The sequence below is a fragment of the Macaca mulatta genome, chromosome 20 (genome assembly GCF_049350105.2).
Source record: "Macaca mulatta isolate MMU2019108-1 chromosome 20, T2T-MMU8v2.0, whole genome shotgun sequence".
In the NCBI taxonomy this organism is placed as follows: Eukaryota; Metazoa; Chordata; class Mammalia; order Primates; family Cercopithecidae; genus Macaca; species Macaca mulatta.
Window position 1 is genome coordinate 68,336,129 of NC_133425.1, and position 19,918 is coordinate 68,356,046.

Below are 19,918 nucleotides of genomic sequence, written 5' to 3' on the forward strand. Positions count from 1 at the left end.
AAAAGGTATGTTGAGAAAAAAAGAGAGGGGCTGGGGAAGGAGCTGAAAATATTAGGGACAGTGGATTCAATCATACATTCTCAAGGGAAGTGACCATGGAGTGGTAAAAGTTGGTTCTTGGGCAGGGGGCAAAAACCCTTAGATATTACAATGGTTTGTAGTCCTTCAAAGGGCCACAATACATAAACAAATCGACAGTATATTTGTTTTGTTTTGTTTTGTATTGAGACAGGGTCTCACTGTGTTGCCCAGGCTGGAATGCAGTGACACAATCACGGATCACTGCAGCCTCGACCTCCCAGGCTCAAGAGATCCTCCCACCTTGGTCTCCTGAGTAGCTGGGACTACAGGTGTGCACTAACACTCCTAGCTAATTTTTGTATTTTTTTGTAGAGACAGGGTCTCACTGTATTGCCCAGGCTAGTCTTGAACTCCTGAGCTCAAGCAACCCACCTGCCTCAGCCTTCCAAAGTGCTGGGATTATAGGTGTGAGCCACCGCGGGGCCCAATGGTATATTTGTGATATTAAAATTTTGTATGGGGCGGTGGTGGCGATTAGGAAAACAATGTCTGCAAGGCTTGCTGGAGTGGTGATTGGGGATGATAATGAGGGAGAAAAAAAAAAAAAAAGGTTGAGAAACACTAGTCTCAAGCCTGCAGTGTCTACAGAGCTTTTTGGCATTCATGAATGGTGTCTCTGTTCCCAGTCACTTATACATGTTTGTCTAGCACATTTGCTTCAGGCTTCATTCATCCTGCCCATTTTCCCTGAGGCCCTAAATGATCACGTTTTGCTTCTTTCAACCCTTTCCTCTTCTGGCCACAGGTGCCTGAATTAGGGTGGACATGAGCCATGACTAGTTAAGGCACAGCAAGTGACTGGTCCCAGGAAGGCTGACTGCACCTCACTTCCTCTCCTCAGTCTTTTCTTGGTTCACCTTGTGTGATGCAGCTCTGTGGTTTTGTAATAGCTACTCTACTACTCTCCTCTTGAGATGGTTACCAATGGAGTGGGTATCAAAAAGCCCTGGTTATATCTCCCCAGTCAGGACATTTGGGCTGGTGGCACATCCATTTGAATGAGGTTGGATGAGATGAAAGGGAAATCCATTTGAGTCATCAGCTCTTTATCCTTATCCCTGGTTGGTGTAGAGTGGGGGTTTTCAACAACTGCACGATTGACATTTTGGAACAAATAATTCTTTGTTATAGGAAACTGTCGTGTGCTTTGTAGGATGTTTATTTAACAGCATCCCAGGCCCCTACACAGTAGATGCCAGTAACACCGAATCCCCCGCTCTCCAGTTGTGACAATCAAAAATGTCTACAGATAAATAGATAAAATTATTGTCAATTAAAAATAAAATATAGTCGGGCTTAGTGGCTCATGCCTGTAATCCCAGCACTTTGGGAGGCTGAGGAGGGTGGATTGCTTGAGGACAGGAGTTCAAGACCAGCCTGGCCAATATGGCAAGACCCCGTCCCTACTAAAAATACAAAAATTAGCCAGGTGTGGTGGTGCACACCTGTAGTCCCAGCAACTCAGGAGGCTGAGGCAGGGGAATTGCTTGAACCCGAGAGGCGGAGGTTGCAGTGAGCCGAGATCACATCATTGCCCTCCAGCCTGGGTGACAGAGTGAGACTCCATCTCAAAAATAATAAATAATAATAATAATAATAATAATAATAAAATAAAAAAGTCTCCAGACATTGTCAGGTGTTCCCTGTGGGACAAAATTGCCTCCAGTTGAGAACCACTGTTGTAGGTAGAGAACCTAGAAGATCAGGAAGTATAAATCTCATCATTTCAGTATGATCAGAAATGCCATAGAGGGGTTCAGATCAGAAATGGGAGAAAAGCATTGTAACTATGATAGTCACAGCTAATGCTGAGTGAGTGCTCGCTAAGGATGTTCCACACATTGACTCATTAGCCCTCCCAGCAACTCCAAGGAGTTGTCCTGCTGTTATTCCACCCATTCTATACTTGAGGGATTTAAGACATGGGGATGTTGAGGGAGCTTGCCTGAGATCACCTAGCTGGTAATAGCGGAGTCACCCAGGCAGCACGGTTCCAGTGCCCAAGTGCTCGCAAGTGCATAACCTCTCCTCTTACTATCACGGTTCTACTTCCTTATCCTCCAGGGGGCGCAGCACAGTACCAAGCACACAATAGGTTCTCATTAGACTCATTGATTCTGTCCATATTGACTTTGACATCTCCTGGGGCACTCTGTTCCCAGATCTCTGCATGGCAAAAGCTCTCTTACTTGGAGGGGCTCTCTGCTGCAATCTCACTTTCTCTGCGAAGAGGTCTCCTATTGCCTCTGTAGAATAGCACCCTCCTTCACTGCCAAGCCCCTTCTCTTTATTTTTCTTCATAGTACTTAGCATCTGACATATATTTTTTGTTCTCTTGCCCCCAACAGACTAAAATGTCTGTTGTATGAAAGGAGAGGCTTTGCCTGTTGTGTTTGCTGCCGTATCCACAGCACCTAGAAGATTCCTAGGCATATAGTAGATACCCATTAGTTGTGTGAAAAAAATGAAAACATCCCTTAGCTGAGTGCTGTATTCAAATTTCCTTACTCTGGTTATTGGTTACACTTTTCCTTGTCACTGCATTGAAAAAAACAAAGCAAAACAAAACAAAACAAAAAACACAAAAAAACCTTTCTCTGAATGACCAGGGACCTTTATCCAGAAGTGGGGCATAACCCTTGACACGAGGGGCAGTGTGTTGGGGACCCTCAACTAATGCCTATCAGAGGTCTATTGTTAACTGGACTAGGTCACTCAGAGTTCATTTTTACTTTTGCTTTGTTGGTCTGTGAAAGTTATTCAACAGAGTCATGATAATGTACATAGTTAATGAAGTCAGTTTATATTTAGCTTGGGTATAAATCACATAGTAAATTATAAATGATATTTTGAGAAACATATTACAGACAATTCAATGGCAGATTTTTGCATAAAAATTAGCAGACATTGATTTTCTCTCTCTCCATAACCACTATTCATAAGCTGAAAAAATGTAGTTTTAATGAAAGTGTATTAAAAACTTAGCAACTGCTCTCATTCTATAGAACATGAAGTCACAGCTGGGCATGGTGGCTCATGCCTGTAATCCCAGCATTTTGGGAGGCCAAGGCAGGCGGATCACCTGAGGTCAGGAGTTCAAGACCAGCCTGACCAACATGGCGAAACCTCGTTTGTACTAAAAAATACAAAAATTAGTCAGGCATGGTGGCGGATGCATGTAATCCCAGCTACTCGAGAGGCTGAGGCAGGGAGAATTGCTTGAACCCAGGAGGCAGAGGTTGCAGTGAGCAGAGATCATGCCACAGGACTCTAACCTGGGTGACAGAGCGAGACTCCATCTCAAAAAACAAACAGAAAGAAAGAAAATGAAGCCACATAGTAACTACAGATAGAAACAGAGTTAAGTTACTGTTGACACCCCTTTGCCTAAAACCTATTCCCCTTTCACCATCCAGATAATTACTTATAAATTTTGAGACCTCCACTCCCCGACTCCCAATTACAAACAGTAGGAGTTGGAGGAGTTGCCTAGTTTGGCATTTTGTAAAGAAATCTGTTGCTGCATTGCAATTAGGCAATTCAGGCTGTTATGGTTACATTAGACTTGAGAGAGGCTCATTCCCTAAACCCTAAAAATTAGCTTTGAGAAATTTGATCAATTCACCCCTAATCTGGGTTTAAACCCATGTACAGACTCTATGCAGCTAGACAGGCTGAGGTAGAAACACCTTTCTGTTGTTGGGGGTTGGGGATGGGACAGATGTCTCTGAATTAGGAAGGATGTCTTGCAGAACACCATCCTGTATGCTTGTCACCAGTTCTCATGTCCCCAGACGCCTCATATCTCACAATTGTTGCCACTCTCACCACTGAATCCCAGTTCCAGCCTCCTGAACACTTCAACAAGACACTGTGCCATTGTTCACTGCAGTCTTGTTCAACACTGGGTCAGGCTTTTAAGATTATATAGCTTTTTTTTTTTAGGCAGTCTCGTTCTGTCACCCAGGCTAGAGTGCTGAGGCGCTGTCTCAGCTCACTGCAACCTTCGCCTCCTGGGTTCAAGCAATTCTCCTGCCTCTGCATTCCGAGCAGCTGGGATTACAGGTGTGCACCACCACACCTGGCTAATTTTTTGTATTTTTAGTAGAGACATGGTTTGTCCATGTTGGCCAGGCTGGTCTCAAATTCCTGACTTCAAGTGATCTGCCCACCTTGGCCTCCCAAAGTGCTGGAATTATAGGCATGAGCCACCACACCCAGCCTATATAGCATGATTTTATATTATGCACTCTATGCTATATAAAAATGCCATGATATTATATATTCTTTAAACTTTTTGGCCTAGGAGGATGAGGTTGAATGAGGGATTAGATGATACACATATAAAAATGAATTTAGACCAGAGTTGTCCAATCAAACTTTTGCAATGGTGGACATTATATCTATGCTGCCCAATGTAGTAGCCACTAGCCTCACGTGGCTACTGGGTCCTTGAAAGGTGGCTAGTATGACTGAGGAGCTAAAAATTTATTTTTAATTAACTTAAATCTAAACAACTATTGGTGGCTAGTGGCTACTCTATCAGAGAGCACAGATATTTTCTTCAAGGGTGTGGCTCTTAGATTCTGGACCTCATTGGATATCTCAGACTTGGAATGCAGGCAATTTAAAGCTGTTCTAAAGTGGATCTTGAATAACTCTGAGACTTCTGTGTGGCTAGTCTCTTTTCTTGTATCAGGATGGGGTGATCTTTTTGGAGAAGGACAAGCAGGCATCACATAGGGATGGCTCATAAAGAGGTTGCTAACTTTAAAACAATTCAGACAGAGACCAGACTTTCAGAAGGGAAATCAGAGGTAGTTGAGTCTACCACTGTCTCTTTCCTCACTGGCCTTCTTCGCTGTGTTCACACCGTCATCTGCTGTTCTGGTTTTATTTTTAATGCTGGGAAATTTTACTCTGACATTGTTTAGGGGGTAAACATTTGCCTTGTAGAGGCAAGCATTTGCCTGGGAGATCCTAGGCTCTTAGGAGTTTTTAAAGATTTGGACATTAGAATAAATTAGCTTCTTTAAAGCCACATGTAAATTAACTTCAAGAGACCCAGCTGGGAAAAGTAGCTACTGAAGTATCTGAGGCAGTGGAGAAGCTCAATCACTACTCGGCCGAATGGAGTGCAAGAGTTCTGACCCGACATCCAGGACGCTTTATGAAGCTCGTCAAAAGGTGGCAACAAAAAGAAAGAGAAAATGACACAATCTCTCAGACTTGGACAAAGTGAGATATTTAAAAAGTCAGGACTCAGAGGTCCACGGAATTCCAGACATATAGGGAGCTTCTTTCTATTCTTTCCAACACACGGACATCACCCGTGTCAAGAGCAAGTGGCATACATACTCTGCGTTTGTGGAAGAGTCACCTTTCTTGGAGCAAGAAGGCGAACAGTGTTGCTGCCTGGTGCAAGGTGCGCTAGTGCCAGGCTAGCCATGGAAGAGTCACCAGAACTCCAGCCCCCATACTGGGGGATTCTGATTCTAGCAGATTTGAGGCAGTGCCTGGCAATCTGCATTTTTTAACAGGTGAGATTCTATTGTAAAACTAGATCTGGGGGCTCCTGCCAAGATTGGTAGTAACAACTTTTCTTATTGGGAGAAGTGGCCAGGAGGAGCTAAATAGCACCAGTCATACTAGAACTGAGGTCCTCTGGCTGAGGGATCAGAGTAAAAAAACTCTCTGCCCAGACCCTAGGTGACACATATGGCATTATCACAACTTATACCTCACACAAGAAAGAAAGGGCTTAGCTGCTGATTGTCTCTTTTCCACCAGTTCTTGAGAGGGCATAGACTTAGTTCATCATCTGAAACCAAACATTATCTTAGCAATTTTCCATATAAATGGGTGATAGATAATAGCAAAGGTGTTTAAAAAAACCAATAAAGATGATTACATCTATTCTTAGCTTAGGATCCCATAAGAATGAACATTTACTGCTAATAATTAACAAGCATAAAAAGGGACATTCTAAACAATCTTATTTTGGAATTTTAGTATTAACAGATGGCAGCTTCACAGGTCAAAGTCTCCTATGTGATAGGAAAATGCAGAGGGGAAGTGATATTCAAATGCAGCCCAGGCACCCTGTGAACTTAAGAGCTTGCTCTTTTGTGCAGAGATTTTGTTTCATATTTCTGATTACCGATAGCTGTGATGATCAAGCTCACAAGTAGGCATCCAACCTTGTTCCCACTTCCTTCCTTGAATCCACTGGCAACTCCGAGGGCTCAGAATTTGCATCTCTGTGGAAAATGCTGGTGAGCTCTTTGGTGAAAGATCCATTCCCCATTGGGCAAGATGTGGACAGGGAGGTTTATGGATCAATTCCACTGATACCGTGTCATGCTTAATAGGGCTCCAGGCCACAAAGTCTCTGAAGTCTGCCCAGACAGGAAGATCAAGAAAAGAAGAAGAGCAATACCCTGTTTCACTGGTGGGATATGCTGCTCACATAAGGTTCCCGAGTCTGTTTTCTAGACACAAGCATGGACACAAAAATCCTTCTGCTTGAGCATGTGTGGGCATAACTCACACTCAGTGTGATACCCACAGACATGTAGTTAAGGCTCAGAGATGTAGGCAAGGCTCAGAATCATTCAGAGAAAGTGACTGAGGCTGACACCAGGTGGAGGCAAAGCCTTCTCAACCCTCTTAGTGGTTTTGCTCAGGGACAGTCCATGTAGACAGAAGATCCAGCAACAGGTTTCTCTGTTCTTGTTCAGATCTGACGTGGCGGTAGCCCAGCAAATTCATGGCATCGCCACAGGCTTTCTGAAGTCGAGAAACCTTTTCATAGGGCAAAGACCAGCGCCAAGCCTGGGAGACATTTAGGGCATCCCTGGCATTTGTTTGGAAGGCATGGTCACCCATGCCCTTGCCTCGGGTGATGTTATGCACCCAGGTCTGAAGATGGGGCAAGAATTCCAACCCCACGAATTCATACATTCGGGAGGTCTGGGCCACAGGGGCTCGGACCAGGTCCTCATAGCGCACGAGCAGGTAGCGTTCCTGCAGGGCCTTGGGCAAGGACTGGATGGTCTTGTAGATCTCCAGGTGGCTTTGGCAGATGACCTGCATCACATAGTAGGGTTGGTCCTCCTCCTTGAGTTTGTGCTCATGCTGCCCCATCACAATGCGACTGTCAATCATGAGATCTCCCTTTGTGCGTTCTCGGGAACGGAACACAGCCCGGGGGTCCCGGACCAGGTGCACGATGTGCAGGTTGAGGGAAGGGTCTTTCAGCAGCGGGTAGAGGGACTGCAGGTTGAAGAAGCGCACCTCCTTGAGCACCACGTGGCTGTAGGAGTGGCAGGCCTTCTCCACCACCTCAAAGGGCTGTTGACTGCACAGGAGCCTGCAGTGAGCCTGGGGGATGATTTCTTCTCGTGGGATGATGTCACAGGCAGGTGCAGAACACAGGGCCCGGCTGTTCTCCCACTGGAAGAGGCTGGACTGTCTCCGGGGACCAGGTTCCATGTAGGCATCAAAGACGCTCATGTCACACAAGAACACGGCCCGTATCAGATCCCGCACCGCCATGTGAAGCGTCCAGGCGGTGCTCTGCTTGAAGGTCATCCACACATGCCAGGCAGGCTCCATCAGGTAGAAGACATCTGGGTGCTGCCCAAAAAGCTGCCCCACAAAAGAGGAGCCAGAGCGCCAGGAAGACAGAACCAGCACGTGCACGTGCATGCGCTTGGGCTGTGCCTTCATAGACAGGGAGCTGATGTTGTGGCTGTTCATATAGAAGAATAGAGCCAAGATGGCCATCTGGAAAACCAGAAATAGCAGGAGCTTCATTTTTTTAGGCAGTAGCATTGTGCTGAAGTGGCAGACCTTTAAGGAACAAATAGAAAGGGTGGAGTTGGGCTGCTGTTTTACTGTTTGCCTTCTATTCCCCTTCTGGCCAAAGCCACCTGCTCTCTGACCCTCCACCAAGGAGCAACATGGGAAGCCAGAGGATTCCTGCCAACAGTGGCGCCAATTCCTCTCCACATCATTTCCTGTCCTTTACACTTAGTGTGTTGATACATTCTCCTTCAGGGTCTTTAATTCCTCCTTCCTGGTCTTTCTAAACCAAGCCGCCTTGCCCATTGGTTTACCAAAAATATCTGAACTGAGCCATATTTAATCAACATAAGGAAATGGCTCCATCATGGTGCCCTGCCGACAAGGATGTCTTCAGACAGGCCATGTAGGGGAGGCTTCACCTCAGTCTAACTCAAGTCTTGGTTGAATGCCTTGTGATTCCTGCAGAAACAGAGGGAGATAAGCCACCTAGTGGAGAACTGCCTCGAGGCCACTGCTTACTCATCCCTCCATCATAAGGGAGACTGCAGCCAAGACTGTGTCTCATCTCCCTCCCTCACTGCAATTAAGCACAGGACTTTCCACTCCAGTCCCTCAAAGGATAGGGCTGCAGGCTGTACAACTGCTTGGCTTTAGTTGGAATTGTCTCCTCAAAGGCAGAGCCAGGTGCTCATGGTGCCTGTCACCTATTTATCTGCTAGCTGGTGTTCTGCCATCAGTGTGCAGTGAAAAGTCTACTTCCAGCACCTGACCTCACGTGCCCATTTCTCACCCTGCCCTAGATAGCAAATCCTTCTGATTTGGTGTCATCCCGTGGGACCAAGGCCATGGGGAGTTGATCCAATGTTGACCTTGTATCTGTGTAGGTAATAAACTGTCTGACTCTATTTGAGCTGAATTAGGGTTATTTGAGCTATTAGAGTCTCCTTACCTGCCAACTCTAAGAAAGCATGGCAAGCCAACCTAAGTGCCACAGATCTCAGAGCTGTGTCACTCTCACCGGTGATACTTGTGACCCATGACTCCCACATTGCTGCTTGAGGCATGCTTGATTACGTGGGACAGCCTACTCAGGGCAGCTCAGTAGAGTTGGGCAAGCGTGTATCACACAACCCTAGGGAGTGCCATCCCATCAAGAATTTAGATATTTATTTTCAAAATGTTTTTTTTGTAGGTGACAGTAAAGTATCTTGGTCCAACAAAATAAATATATTAAGGCTAGGCGCAGTGGCTCATGCCTGTAATCCCAGCACTTTGGGAAACTGAGCTGGGCAGATCACTTGAGGTCAGGAGTTTGAGACCAGCCTGGCCAACATGGCAAAACCCTGTCTCTACCAAAAATACAAAAATTAGCTGGGTGTGTTGGCGCATGCCTATAGTCCCAGCTACTTGAGAGGCTGAGGCAGGAGAATCGTTTGAACCTGGGAGACAGAGGTTGCAGTGAGCTGAGATCACGCCACTGCACTCCAGCCTGGGTGAAAGGCTGAGACTCCATCTCCAAAAAAACCCACAAATAAAACAAAACAAAAAAAAAATAAGTATATTAAGATGGTTTTCCTGTTGATAGACAGTAAATATCTAGAGAAAGGAGTCTCACTTTGTGATTCGTACGAAGTCTCATACTGACTGAAGGCAACATTTTGCCATCAGGGCTTGCTTTGTGTGAAAGGACCGCGGTTCCCAGTGCTATGCTAGAATGTTATTCCAAGGGAGATTTTAACCTCCTTCCCACATGACTTTGTCATTCTGGGTGACCTTCTGACATAAATAACTATTGGGAGAGAGAATAGCTATTGCACATAGTAAAATATTCATAGTAGTAGTAAGGCATTCATTTGTATATCACCATATACACAAGAAATTCTCCCTTCTGGCTTTAGTAAAAAATAGAGGCTAGATTTCCAGATGGTAACTGGGGCTGGGTTTGGGGGTCAGCTATTTTTGTGGTAGCAGGTCTTATACCATTTTTTTAAAAAGTTTTTATTTATTTATTTATTTATGGCAGAGATGAGGTCTTGAAATGTTGCTCATGGCTGAGCACAGTGGCTCATACCTGTAGTCCCAAGTGTGAGCCACCACGCCTGGGCCAAAATCTTTTTGTTTTGACACTTTTGGAGGCCGAGGCAGGTGGATCACATGAGGTCAGGAGTTCCAAGACCAACCTGGCCAACATGGTGAAACCCTGTCTCTGCTAAAAATACAAAAATTAGCTGGACATGGTGGCTGGTGCCTGTAATCCCAGCTACTTGGGAGGCTGAGGTAGGAGAATCACTTGAATCCGAAAGGCGGAGATTGCAGTGAGCCGAGATTGTGCCATTGTACTCCAGCCTGGGCAACAAGAGCAAAACTCTGTCTCAAAAAAGAAAAAAATAAAAATGTTGCTCAGGCTGATCTTGAATTCTTGGCCTCAAACAATATTCCTGCCTCAGCCTCCCAAAGTTCTAGGATTACAGGCATGAGCCACCATGCTCAGCCTAAAAAGTTTTTAATAGGTAATAGTCACATGATTCGAATTGTTTTGAAAAGTATCTACAGACTTGGAATTTAAAGCAAGTGTTTTCTCAGATTCTGTATACAGGAGGGAGAAAAGTGCCTGCCAGCCTGCAGCCCAGCCTGACACACCCCAGGCTTTTAACGTATGTCACTGCGGAGGGGAAATCTTTTTTTTTTTGAGACGGGGTCTTGCTCTGTCGCCAGGCTGAAGTGCAGTGGCGTGATCTTGGCTCACTGCAACCTGCTGCTCCCGGGTTCAAGTGATTCCCCTGCCTCAGCCTCCTGAGTAGCTGGGACTATAGGCTCGCGCCACCAGGCTCGGCTAATTTTTGTATGTTAGTAGAGACGGGGTTTCACCATGTTGACCAGGATGGTCTTGATCTCCTGACCTTGTGATCCGCCCGCCTCAGCCTCCCAAAGTGCTGGGATTACAGGCGTGAGCCACCGCGCCCAGCCAGGAGGGGAAATCTTATGAGAAGCACTTGTGCCTGTGAGAGAGGCCTGTAGTCAGAAATTAGGAACTTCTAGAGCTATTTGTCAACATGGGTAGTGACATATCTTTAAAGGGGTCATAGTATTTTTCCAGAGGAAAGAAAACCTAAGAATTTTACTAGCTGACAAATCAGTCCTTTCTTCTTTACGTACTGACAGCTGCTATTTATCTGCTAGCTGGTGTTTTGTCATCAGGGTACAGTGAAACGTCTACTTCCAGCACCTGACCTCACCTGCCCATTTCTCATCTTGCCCCAGATAGCAACTAAGTTTGTTTGTTGTTGTGGTTTTTTTTTTTTTTTTTTTGAGACAGAGACTTGCTGTGTTGCCCAGGCTGGAGTGCTGTGGTGTGATCTCGGTTTGCTGAAACCTCCGCCTCCTGGGTTCAAGCGATTCTCCTGCCTCAGCCTCATAAGTAGGTGGGACCACAGGCACACACCACCACGCCCAGCTAATTTTCGTATTTTTAGTAGAAACGAGGTTTTGCCATGTTAACCAGGCTGGTCTCGAACTCCTGACCTCAAGTGGTCTGCCTGCCTCGGCCTTCCAAAGTGCTGGGATTATACAGGTGTGAGCCACTGTGTCTGGCCTAAGTTCATTTTTAATGTGTCTTTTCAGTTGCTTTATGTGTACACAAGAACATTCAAATGTGTATGTGTTCTTAATTTTTTTCCTCTTTAAAATGTAAAAAAAAAAAAAAAAAAATTCAAGTTATCTGTTCTGTGCTGCCCTTCATTTTTAATTGTCAATATGTCTTAGGGAGCATTCCAGGGCAGCTTGTAAAGCAGTTCCTCGTTCCTTGTTGCTTCGAAGAAGTATTATATGGATTAACCACAGTTTATTTAATCAGTTTCCTCATTGATGGGCTTACAAGTTGTTTCCAGTCTTTTGCCATTTCAAATGCTTCAGTGATGACCTTTATGTTCACACACCATCACACATGTATGTAAGATCACACATGTATGTAAGATCACACATGTATGAAGGCAGCCTTCATACTGATCAGAAACTATTATCTATGTCCAGGGCTCCAGAGACCTGCGAGAGTGGATTTTAGGAGAGAAACTGGGCAGCCACAAAGGAGACTCTTGGCCCTTATAGCTTTCTTCCTGAAGGGAGAGCATGCCTTGCCAGTTCGTGGGTTTTCCTTGGAAGTCCCCTGAACCTTCTGGGAAGTATGAAATGACTCAAGCCAAACCTTGGGTGGCAATAGCAGAAAAACCCCTTTTCTTGCATTCATAATAACAGTGCTTTTCCTCTGGATGTGCCAAAAAGATCCAATGAGGATCATCTCACCTTCATGCCTGAAAATCACTTGCTATATGCCAGGAAAATGTCAATGAGTGGTAATTCCTGCCCTGTAGTCTTAGCCCTGTAGATTAGAACAGGACCGGCTAGGCTGGGCGTGGCGGCTCACATCTGTAATCCCAGCACTTTGGGAGGCCTAGGTGGGTAGATCACGAGGTCAGGAGATCGAGACTATCCTGGCTAACACAGTGAAACCCTGTCTCTACTAAACATCCAAAAAATTAGCTAGGTGTGGTGGCAGGCACCTGTAGTCCCAGCTACTCAGGAGGCTGAGGCAGGAGAATGGCATGAACCAGGGAGGCAGAGCTTGCAGTGAGCCAAGATCGTACCACTGCACTTCAACATGGGTTACAGAGCAAGACTCCATCTCAAAGAAAAAAAAAAAAAAAAAGAACAGAACCAGCTAGGATGTGCTCCTAGTTCTTAAAACTTGAGTGCAAGAGGAAAATGATTAGAAACTAGGCTATTATTGATCATGGTCCAAGGATGTCCTTCCTCCCCGCAAAGACTGAAGAGGTGACTTTAGCAAGAGACTTCTCCTAAGGGCAATGTGAGTACGAGAAAAAGTTTGGAACAAAAATAGGAAGCAATGGAGCAAAACCAAAAGGAGAGGAAAATGAGAAGAACTTAAGCTGTATACACTTATAAGGAAATGGTGATAGAATTTTATAAGCAGGGCTTATAATTAGGAAAAAGCTAACATTTCCTAGGGATTAGGAGAATAGACCTTTCAAAGCGACACCCTCCCTTCCTCCATCCAACTTGGGGCCAGTTCTGAGTCCTGTGCGGGGGCTTGATGGCTATGGGCCCTCCTTGCCTGCCAACTGCTGCTGGCCTGAAGCCCGTTTCCTCCCCAAGCTGGAGCTGGGCCTTCTAACTGTCCCCAGTTGTTCTCAGGTGTTAGTTGTCCACGGTTCTGAGGCACTCCCGTGGAAATCCTCTGATTTATTTTTCTTTCCGTGAGCACTTGCCCTGGCTAGAAAGCGTAGCTTTTGTGAAGCAAGTTCCATCCCTTGTCACTGAGCCTCAAGACACATCAGGATCTAGACGACACATGATGGGCTGGCCGGAGAGCCAGGGGATACTTTAGGATGTGTCTTGGGCAAAACTCGTTTCTGAAGACTGTAATGAGCAACAGAGGCAGATGCTCCTGGGCCCGGGCAGAAGCGAGGTGATGCGAGTCAGGGCGCTTCATGGAAGGGGACTCTTCAATAGTGTCCTCGAATCCCACTCTCCCATTGCCAGAATTCCCAGCTGTTCGTCTCTAGGGTGGCCTTTGACGTCGACCTTTCTATTCTGTCTCTCAGCATCTCCCCATCACCCACGGCTGCCCAAAACTACCTTTTTCATTTTTTTTTTAAATTACTATTTTTTTTGAGATGGAGTCTCACTCTGTCAGTGATCTCAGCTCACTGAAACCTCTGCCTCCTGGGTTCAAGTGATTCTCGTCCCTCAGCCTCCCAGGTGACTGGGATTACAGGCGCCCGCCACCATGCCCAGCTAATTTTTGTGTTTTTAGTAGAGACAAGGTTTCGCCATGTTGGCCAGGCTGGTCTCAAACTCCTAACCTCAAGTGATCCACCAGCCTCAGCCTCCCAAAGTGCTGGGATTACAGGTGTGAGCCACCACGCCTGGGCCAAAATCTTTTTGTTTTCCTTTTTTTTTAGAGTCAGGGTCTCACTCTGTCGCCCAGGATGGAGTACAGTGGTGTGATCATAGCTCATTGCAGCCTTGAACTCCTGGCCTCAAGTGATTCTCGATCCTCCTGTCTCAGCCTCCCCAGTAGCTGGGATCACAGGTGTGTCCAATCACACCCAGATAATTTTTTTATTTTTCACTAGAGACTGGACCTCGCTATATTGCCCAGGCTGTTGTCAAACTCCTGGCCTCAAGCCACCTTCCAGCCTTGGCCTCCCAAAGTGCTGGGATTACAGGTGTGAGCCACTGCACCTGGCCAAAAGTATCTTTTTAAAGCACAAGTCTATCAACTTCCCTCTTAAAAATCCTTCAATAAATTTCCAGTGTATATGGGATTAAATAAACATCCCCACGCTTTGCACCTGGGGTCCTTCATGGCCTAGTCTTGATTTCGCATCACTCCTCTCTGTTTTAGTGCCTTAGGCTCCCGACTTTCAGTTCTTCCCAACTTGCCTTGTGATTTAAAAGCCCTGAGATTTTTGCAGGACAGCCACTGTTCCTTCAAGAATCTGACCACAGCCTGCCTTCTCCCTGAAAGAAATTCTGTCTCTTCCTCCTGAGATTTTTTTGTTTTAATTTTATTTTTTAGACAGAGTCTTGCTCTGTCACCCAGGCTGGAGTGCAGTGGCACCATCTTGGCTCACCACAACCTCCGCCTCCTGGGTTCAAGTGATTCTCCTGCCTCAGCCTCCCGAGTAGCTGGGATTATAGCCATGCCCAGCTAATTTTTGTATTTCTAGTGGAAACGGGGATTTGCCATGTTGGTCAGGCTGGTCTTGAACTCCTGATCTCAGGTGATCCTCCCGCCTGGGCCTGCCAAAGTCCCGGGACCACAGGTGTGAACCACCGCAACCGGCCCCCTCTTGAGATTAATTTGTTTCCCAGACCTTCTGTTAGCAGCCTTCCATCTTGACAATAAAAGGCTGTATGAGTGCCTCTCTTTTCTCTGGGCCGCTATAGCTTAAGGGAAAGGCTGTATCTTATCTTACAGGTAAATAACAGTTCTACAAATGATCAGGGCTCGGCTTATTAAACACTTGCTAAATAAATGAGTAAGTGAGTAAATAGATGAGCGTGGGCTCAATCTCCTGATCAAGATCGCGCCACTGCACTCTAGCCTGGGCGACAGAGCGAAACTCCGTATCAAAAAAAAAAAAAAAAAAAAAAAAAAAAGCCACACAGCAATTGCTAGAAAGCAGAAAACCAAAGGAGCTCCTTTAAGAGAATGAAACGTAAGTATCCGTTTCTGAAATGCACACAGGACACTCTTCAGCATCACTGACTAAAATTTAGGCAATTGAATGGAGCAGTGAGCACATAACCCATGCCGTCTCAGTTACTTGGACCAAGCTACTAATAAAGTCAGAGGCGTGGGTTGGATGCAATATGGCACAGTAACCCTCAGTCCAAAAAACAGTTACTATACCAAGCATTAATTAAAACCAGGAGGGAAATTATTTTTCTCTCCCTGTATGAAAATTAGTTTTAGAAAACATTTAAAATATAAAAACCGCATTGCTGGGTGACAGGCTACCTTGCTGGAATCAGCTCAGTTACTAGGCTGACAAAGCAAAAGCAAAAAACAAAGCAAAACAAAAAACAAAACAAAACCCAACCTCAGCACATTCCATCATCACCACCCCAAAAAATTAATTTAAAAACATGTTGCCCCAATGATGGGTGAGCGGTATCATCTTAAAACACAAAGGACAGCCATTTCTGAGGAGTCAAGAGAACCTCAGGATCTTGAAAACACCACCAAAGAGGTGGTGAGAAGGGAGAATCTATGTTTGGCACAGGAACCACGAAGGTGCCGGATGGGTGACCTCAAGCAGCAGCTGATTAGAGAGAGCTGAATTATAGATGTCCCCCAAATCGGTACCATGTAGCTTTGTAGAGACAAAATGGGAAATTCTGAGGCGGGGCAGGAAACCAGACAGATATTAATTTAAGAAGTCTGGATTCCAGTCACTGGATACATTCCTAATTTACACTTCCCATGAAATTATGCCCCTTACAAGTAGAAATTAGATACAGCAGAAGATACCTTGAGCAAAGAGAGAGGGAATGGGGTTGGACTGGGGAAACTGGCATCCTCACGAATAGCCTGAAGACCTGGGAAACCTCTGGATATAGGCACCTGGGTAAAGGGTGTCCATATAACAAACTCTCCCTAGACAGTGTCAGGAGGATTGGACCTGGGTCCCGCCAGGGCTGTGCCACTAGTGCCAAGGACAGTGCATGGCACATAGTAGGTGCTCAAGGAACATCTATCAACAAATGACAAGTGAACATATATTGTGCAGTGTTTTTTTTTTACTATATGAGACCCAGAAAGGAAGATTGAGCAAGATACTATAAACCAAAAATAAAATTCTAAGTTCCCCCAACCATCTGAAAGGACTTCCTCCTCAGCCAGGACTTTTTTTTTTTCTGACATGGATTCTTGCTCTGTTGTCCAGGCTGGAGTGCAGTGGCATGATCTCGGCTCACTGCAACCTCGACTCCCCAGGTTCAAGCGATTCTCCTGCCTCAGCCTCCCGAGTAATTGGGATTATAGGCACGTGCCCATGTAATCCCATGCCTGGCTAATTTTTTGTATTTTTAGTAGAGACGGGGTTTCACCATGTTGGCCAGGCAGGTCTCGAACTCCTGACCTCAAGTGATCCACTGCCCCAGTCTCCTAATAGTGCTGGGATTACACCCGTGAGCCACTGTGCTCAGCCAGGGTTCTTTTTAAAATTTAACTTGAGAGACTGTTTCAGGCCATGACAAGAAGTGGGGGTCTGACATGCCTCATTATACCTCTCCAGCATTAACACCAACACAGACCTTAAGTCTGATAAGAAACATTTTACAACCTATTCTCTCTGAAGCCTACTACCTGAAGGTTTCCTCTGCAAATAAGAACTTGGGTCTCCACAATCCGTTATCTTAACCCAGATATTCCTTTCTATTGATCTCAGGTCCTTAGATAAACTCAACCAACTGTCAACTAGAAAAATTTTAAATCTACCTATAAGCTGGAACCTCCCACCCATACTTTTTTTCTTTCTTTCTTTTTTTTTTTTTGAGATGGAGTTTTGCTCTTGTTGCCCAGGCTAGAGTGTAATGGCAGGATCTCAGCTCACTGTGGACTCCACCTCCCGGGTTCAAGCGATTCTCCTGCCTCCACCTCCCGAGTAGCTGGCAGTACAGGTGACTGCTACCATGCCCGGCTAATTTTTTTTGGTATTTTTCGTACAGACGGGGTTTCGCCCTGTTGGCCAGGCTAGTCTTGAACTCCCGGCCTCAGGTGATCCACCTGCCTCAGCTTCCCAAAGTGCTGGGATTATAGGTGCGAGCCACCGCACCTGGCCAGATGTATTTCTTAAATGTATTTGATTGAAGTCTCATGTCTCCCTAAAGTGTATAAAACCAAGCTGCACCCTGACCACCTTGGATACATGTTCTCAGGACCTCCTGAGGGCTGTGTCACGGGCCATGGTCACTCATATTTGGCTCAGAATAAATCTCTTCAAATATGTCACAGAGTCTGACTCTTCATCGACAATATTACATTTATTTTACACATAGAAAAGTATTTCAGTTCCAATTAGAAGTTTCAAACTTGTCCAAGGCCATGCAAGATAGACGTATCTTCTACCTTAGCTGATATGCTGGCACCATAACTTAATCATATTGCACATGGGCGTGGTGTTCCACATTTTTAAAGCCCTTTTAGCTGCAATTATGATAATGATCCAGTTAGATATTTTAGACAGTGATGAGCCATTTCCTCATTTTTCAGAATAAATTAAATTTTAATTGGCTCATCCGGGATAATAGCCCTTTCTGGATCAGAACCCAGGTTTTGGGGGTCCCAGGGCTGAGAGTTTTCAATGGTCACACTATCCCTCACCTGAGCTAGAGAAAACCTACAGTTCCTTACACCTCCTGCCTTCCACTCCCCAGCAGAAAACAGAGGAGAAGCTGCGGGAAGTACAGAAATGTGAGCTCCAAAGCCGGGATCTGAACTAGTTTGTTGCACCAGGGGAGCATCTACAAAATATACATCAGAACAGCCTGACCTGCTTTCTGGGCTCTTTTGGACCCATTTAGGGATAGAGCTGGTGGGGCTCGGGGCTGCTGGTGAGCAGCTTGTGTTTTAGTTTGCCCAGAAAATTCCCCAGGTGATCTGATTTATCCCCTCTACGCAAACCGCCTTCGCCACTGTAATCTCCAGCTTAGCTGCCAGAGGTTATCTGTTACTCTTGCTCAAGCAGCTCTGGGATAATGGCTCTGCATTGGAGTCATACACAGAAATTCTCTCCTTACCTTGTGGCTTGGGCTTCCCTGCTGCTTTTGAGAGGCTCACTGCTAGCCGGGCCGTGCGCTTTTCTCCTCTGACTCACCAACTCCCCTCTTGGCTTCCTCCTCCTACTTGCTTTTGCATAACCGTCCCTACTCAGAGCACATTTCACTGTCCTCTCCCTTCTGCCAAAAACAAAAAAGGACCCACCTTGCAAGATGGGCTTGAGAAAGCACTCGCTCCCAGGAAGCTGTGAAAGTAACAGCTTTAACACTGGTGAGACCCGAGGGGTGGGGAGACTGCTTGAGGTGGGCTGGGAGAAGCAAAGGAGGAAGCATTTTCCCCCAGACTGGAGGCATCCTGGAATGTTGACTCCTGAAAGGCAACTGTGAAGGTCAACTCCCTTGGGGGAGAGTAGGGAGGGGGGGAAAAAAGGGAAAGAAAGAGGGAGAGAGACCCAGGGAGAGCTAGTAGATGAGGCTGATAGGGAAATTTCTTGACACTTACAACCGGACAGGCTACAAAATCTCAAACCTGATTCCTAGACCTTATCTCCGAGGAGAAAATGTGAAAGTTATTTCTTGCATTGCACCTGCCTGCTCACTCCACTCTGGGTCTAGGGAGGTAACATTTCTCAGCCTCTGTGTCGTATTCAATATCTTCACCCTTTCTACAAGAGGTAATAAATATTTTCTGGGAGGACATAGATGTACTGGCTTGGTGGTACAGGAGAAAAAAAATCCCATTTAAGAAAAAAAGAAACAAGTTATTAAAGATTACAACTTCTCCCTTGCTGTGTGCCCTTGGCCAATCACATATCTACTCTGTGCTACTTTACACAGTTGTCATGAGTCTGAAACAATGGATGCCCATGAATGAACGTGAATTGTGGTGGAGAATGGAAGCCTCAGACTTTCAAGTCCAAGATCTTGCTGGGCAAGTCATACCACCTCTTTGAGCCCTAGAATATTATCAGTGTTAAATAAGGGTAACAATATCTATCTTACAGTATTGTTGTGAATGTTAGGATTAATGCATGAAGCTCCTAACACAATATTATGACAATATAAGAGTTAAAAAGTGGTTGTTATTATCGAATAATAATGCCTCCCCACCCCCGCACAACTCAGCTGCCAGTTCCTTTTCCAGACCTTGGAAGAGAGAGAGCAGGCAGGGATGTGTGAGCTCGGGGATGATCGTTGCCGATTTCCATCAGCTGAGTCCACTAAGCACGAATGACAAGAACCTGTGGTGCTTGCCTTGAATTGATTTCAATTGTGTGGCTCTTCCTCCCTTCCTGTTTCTCTCTGGCAGAGAGAAGAGAAATTTCTCTTCCTCCAATGAAGGACTTTGGGCAGAGGTGTAACTGGAAGCGCTGGAACTGGGCAGTTGGTAGTTTTGCTTTTATGGACAAAGAGATGATTCAGGTGCTGGCACGACAGAGCGAGTTGGCACAAGGCTTTATCACGCATACTCAGAATAGTATGTAATACATGAAGTTTATTTCTGGAATTTTTCCATTTAATATTTTCAAATCGTGGTTGATGATGAGTAGCTAAAACTGGGAAGCAAAACCGTGGATAAAGGGGGACTCCTGTAGTTTTACCCCAGCCCTTTCTAACGTTCTTTTCATGTTTTTTCAGAGCCTTCCTAAATACAGTGAGGTCACTCAAATACACCATAACCCCAAGTAATTCAGATCACCTGCCATCTTTCCCTTGCTAGGAA

The 19,918-nt window shown here is 45.6% G+C and overlaps 1 protein-coding gene and 1 long non-coding RNA gene across 10 annotated transcripts in view; one reads left to right on the forward strand and one right to left on the reverse strand.

Moving 5' to 3' along the window:
- LOC144337693 (uncharacterized) overlaps positions 1–19,918 on the forward strand; it is a 77,666-nt gene that overhangs the window by 23,590 nt on the left and 34,158 nt on the right. The window contains exon 3 of one of the 2 annotated variants that reach the window (XR_013411122.1): positions 10,236–10,294. This is a non-coding gene — a long non-coding RNA (uncharacterized LOC144337693). Of the gene's footprint in view, positions 1–10,235; positions 10,295–19,032; positions 19,127–19,918 lie in introns of those variants that run through there. The other variant, XR_013411121.1, reaches the window with a different exon arrangement.
- Positions 4,569–19,479, reverse strand: CHST4 (carbohydrate sulfotransferase 4). Of its 8 annotated transcripts, none has more exons than XM_077984543.1 (2): positions 19,342–19,479; positions 4,569–7,935 (listed from the first exon to the last, which is right to left on the reverse strand). In XM_077984543.1, exon 2 carries the CDS (start codon positions 7,915–7,917, stop codon positions 6,751–6,753), a length of 1,167 nt encoding a protein of 388 aa, XP_077840669.1. In that variant the 5' UTR covers positions 7,918–7,935; positions 19,342–19,479; the 3' UTR covers positions 4,569–6,750. The 8 variants fall into 8 exon arrangements, with proteins under 8 accessions (XP_077840669.1, XP_077840675.1, XP_077840670.1 ...); XM_077984549.1 differs by having other exon boundaries at positions 4,569–7,869; positions 19,342–19,460; XM_077984544.1 differs by lacking the exon at positions 19,342–19,479 and adding an exon at positions 18,401–18,593.

Excerpts from the sequence above, each read along its gene's own strand:
- CHST4 (XM_077984543.1), bottom strand. The coding sequence starts at position 7,917 with ATGCTACTGCCTAAAAAAATGAAGCTCCTGCTATTTCTGGTTTTCCAG.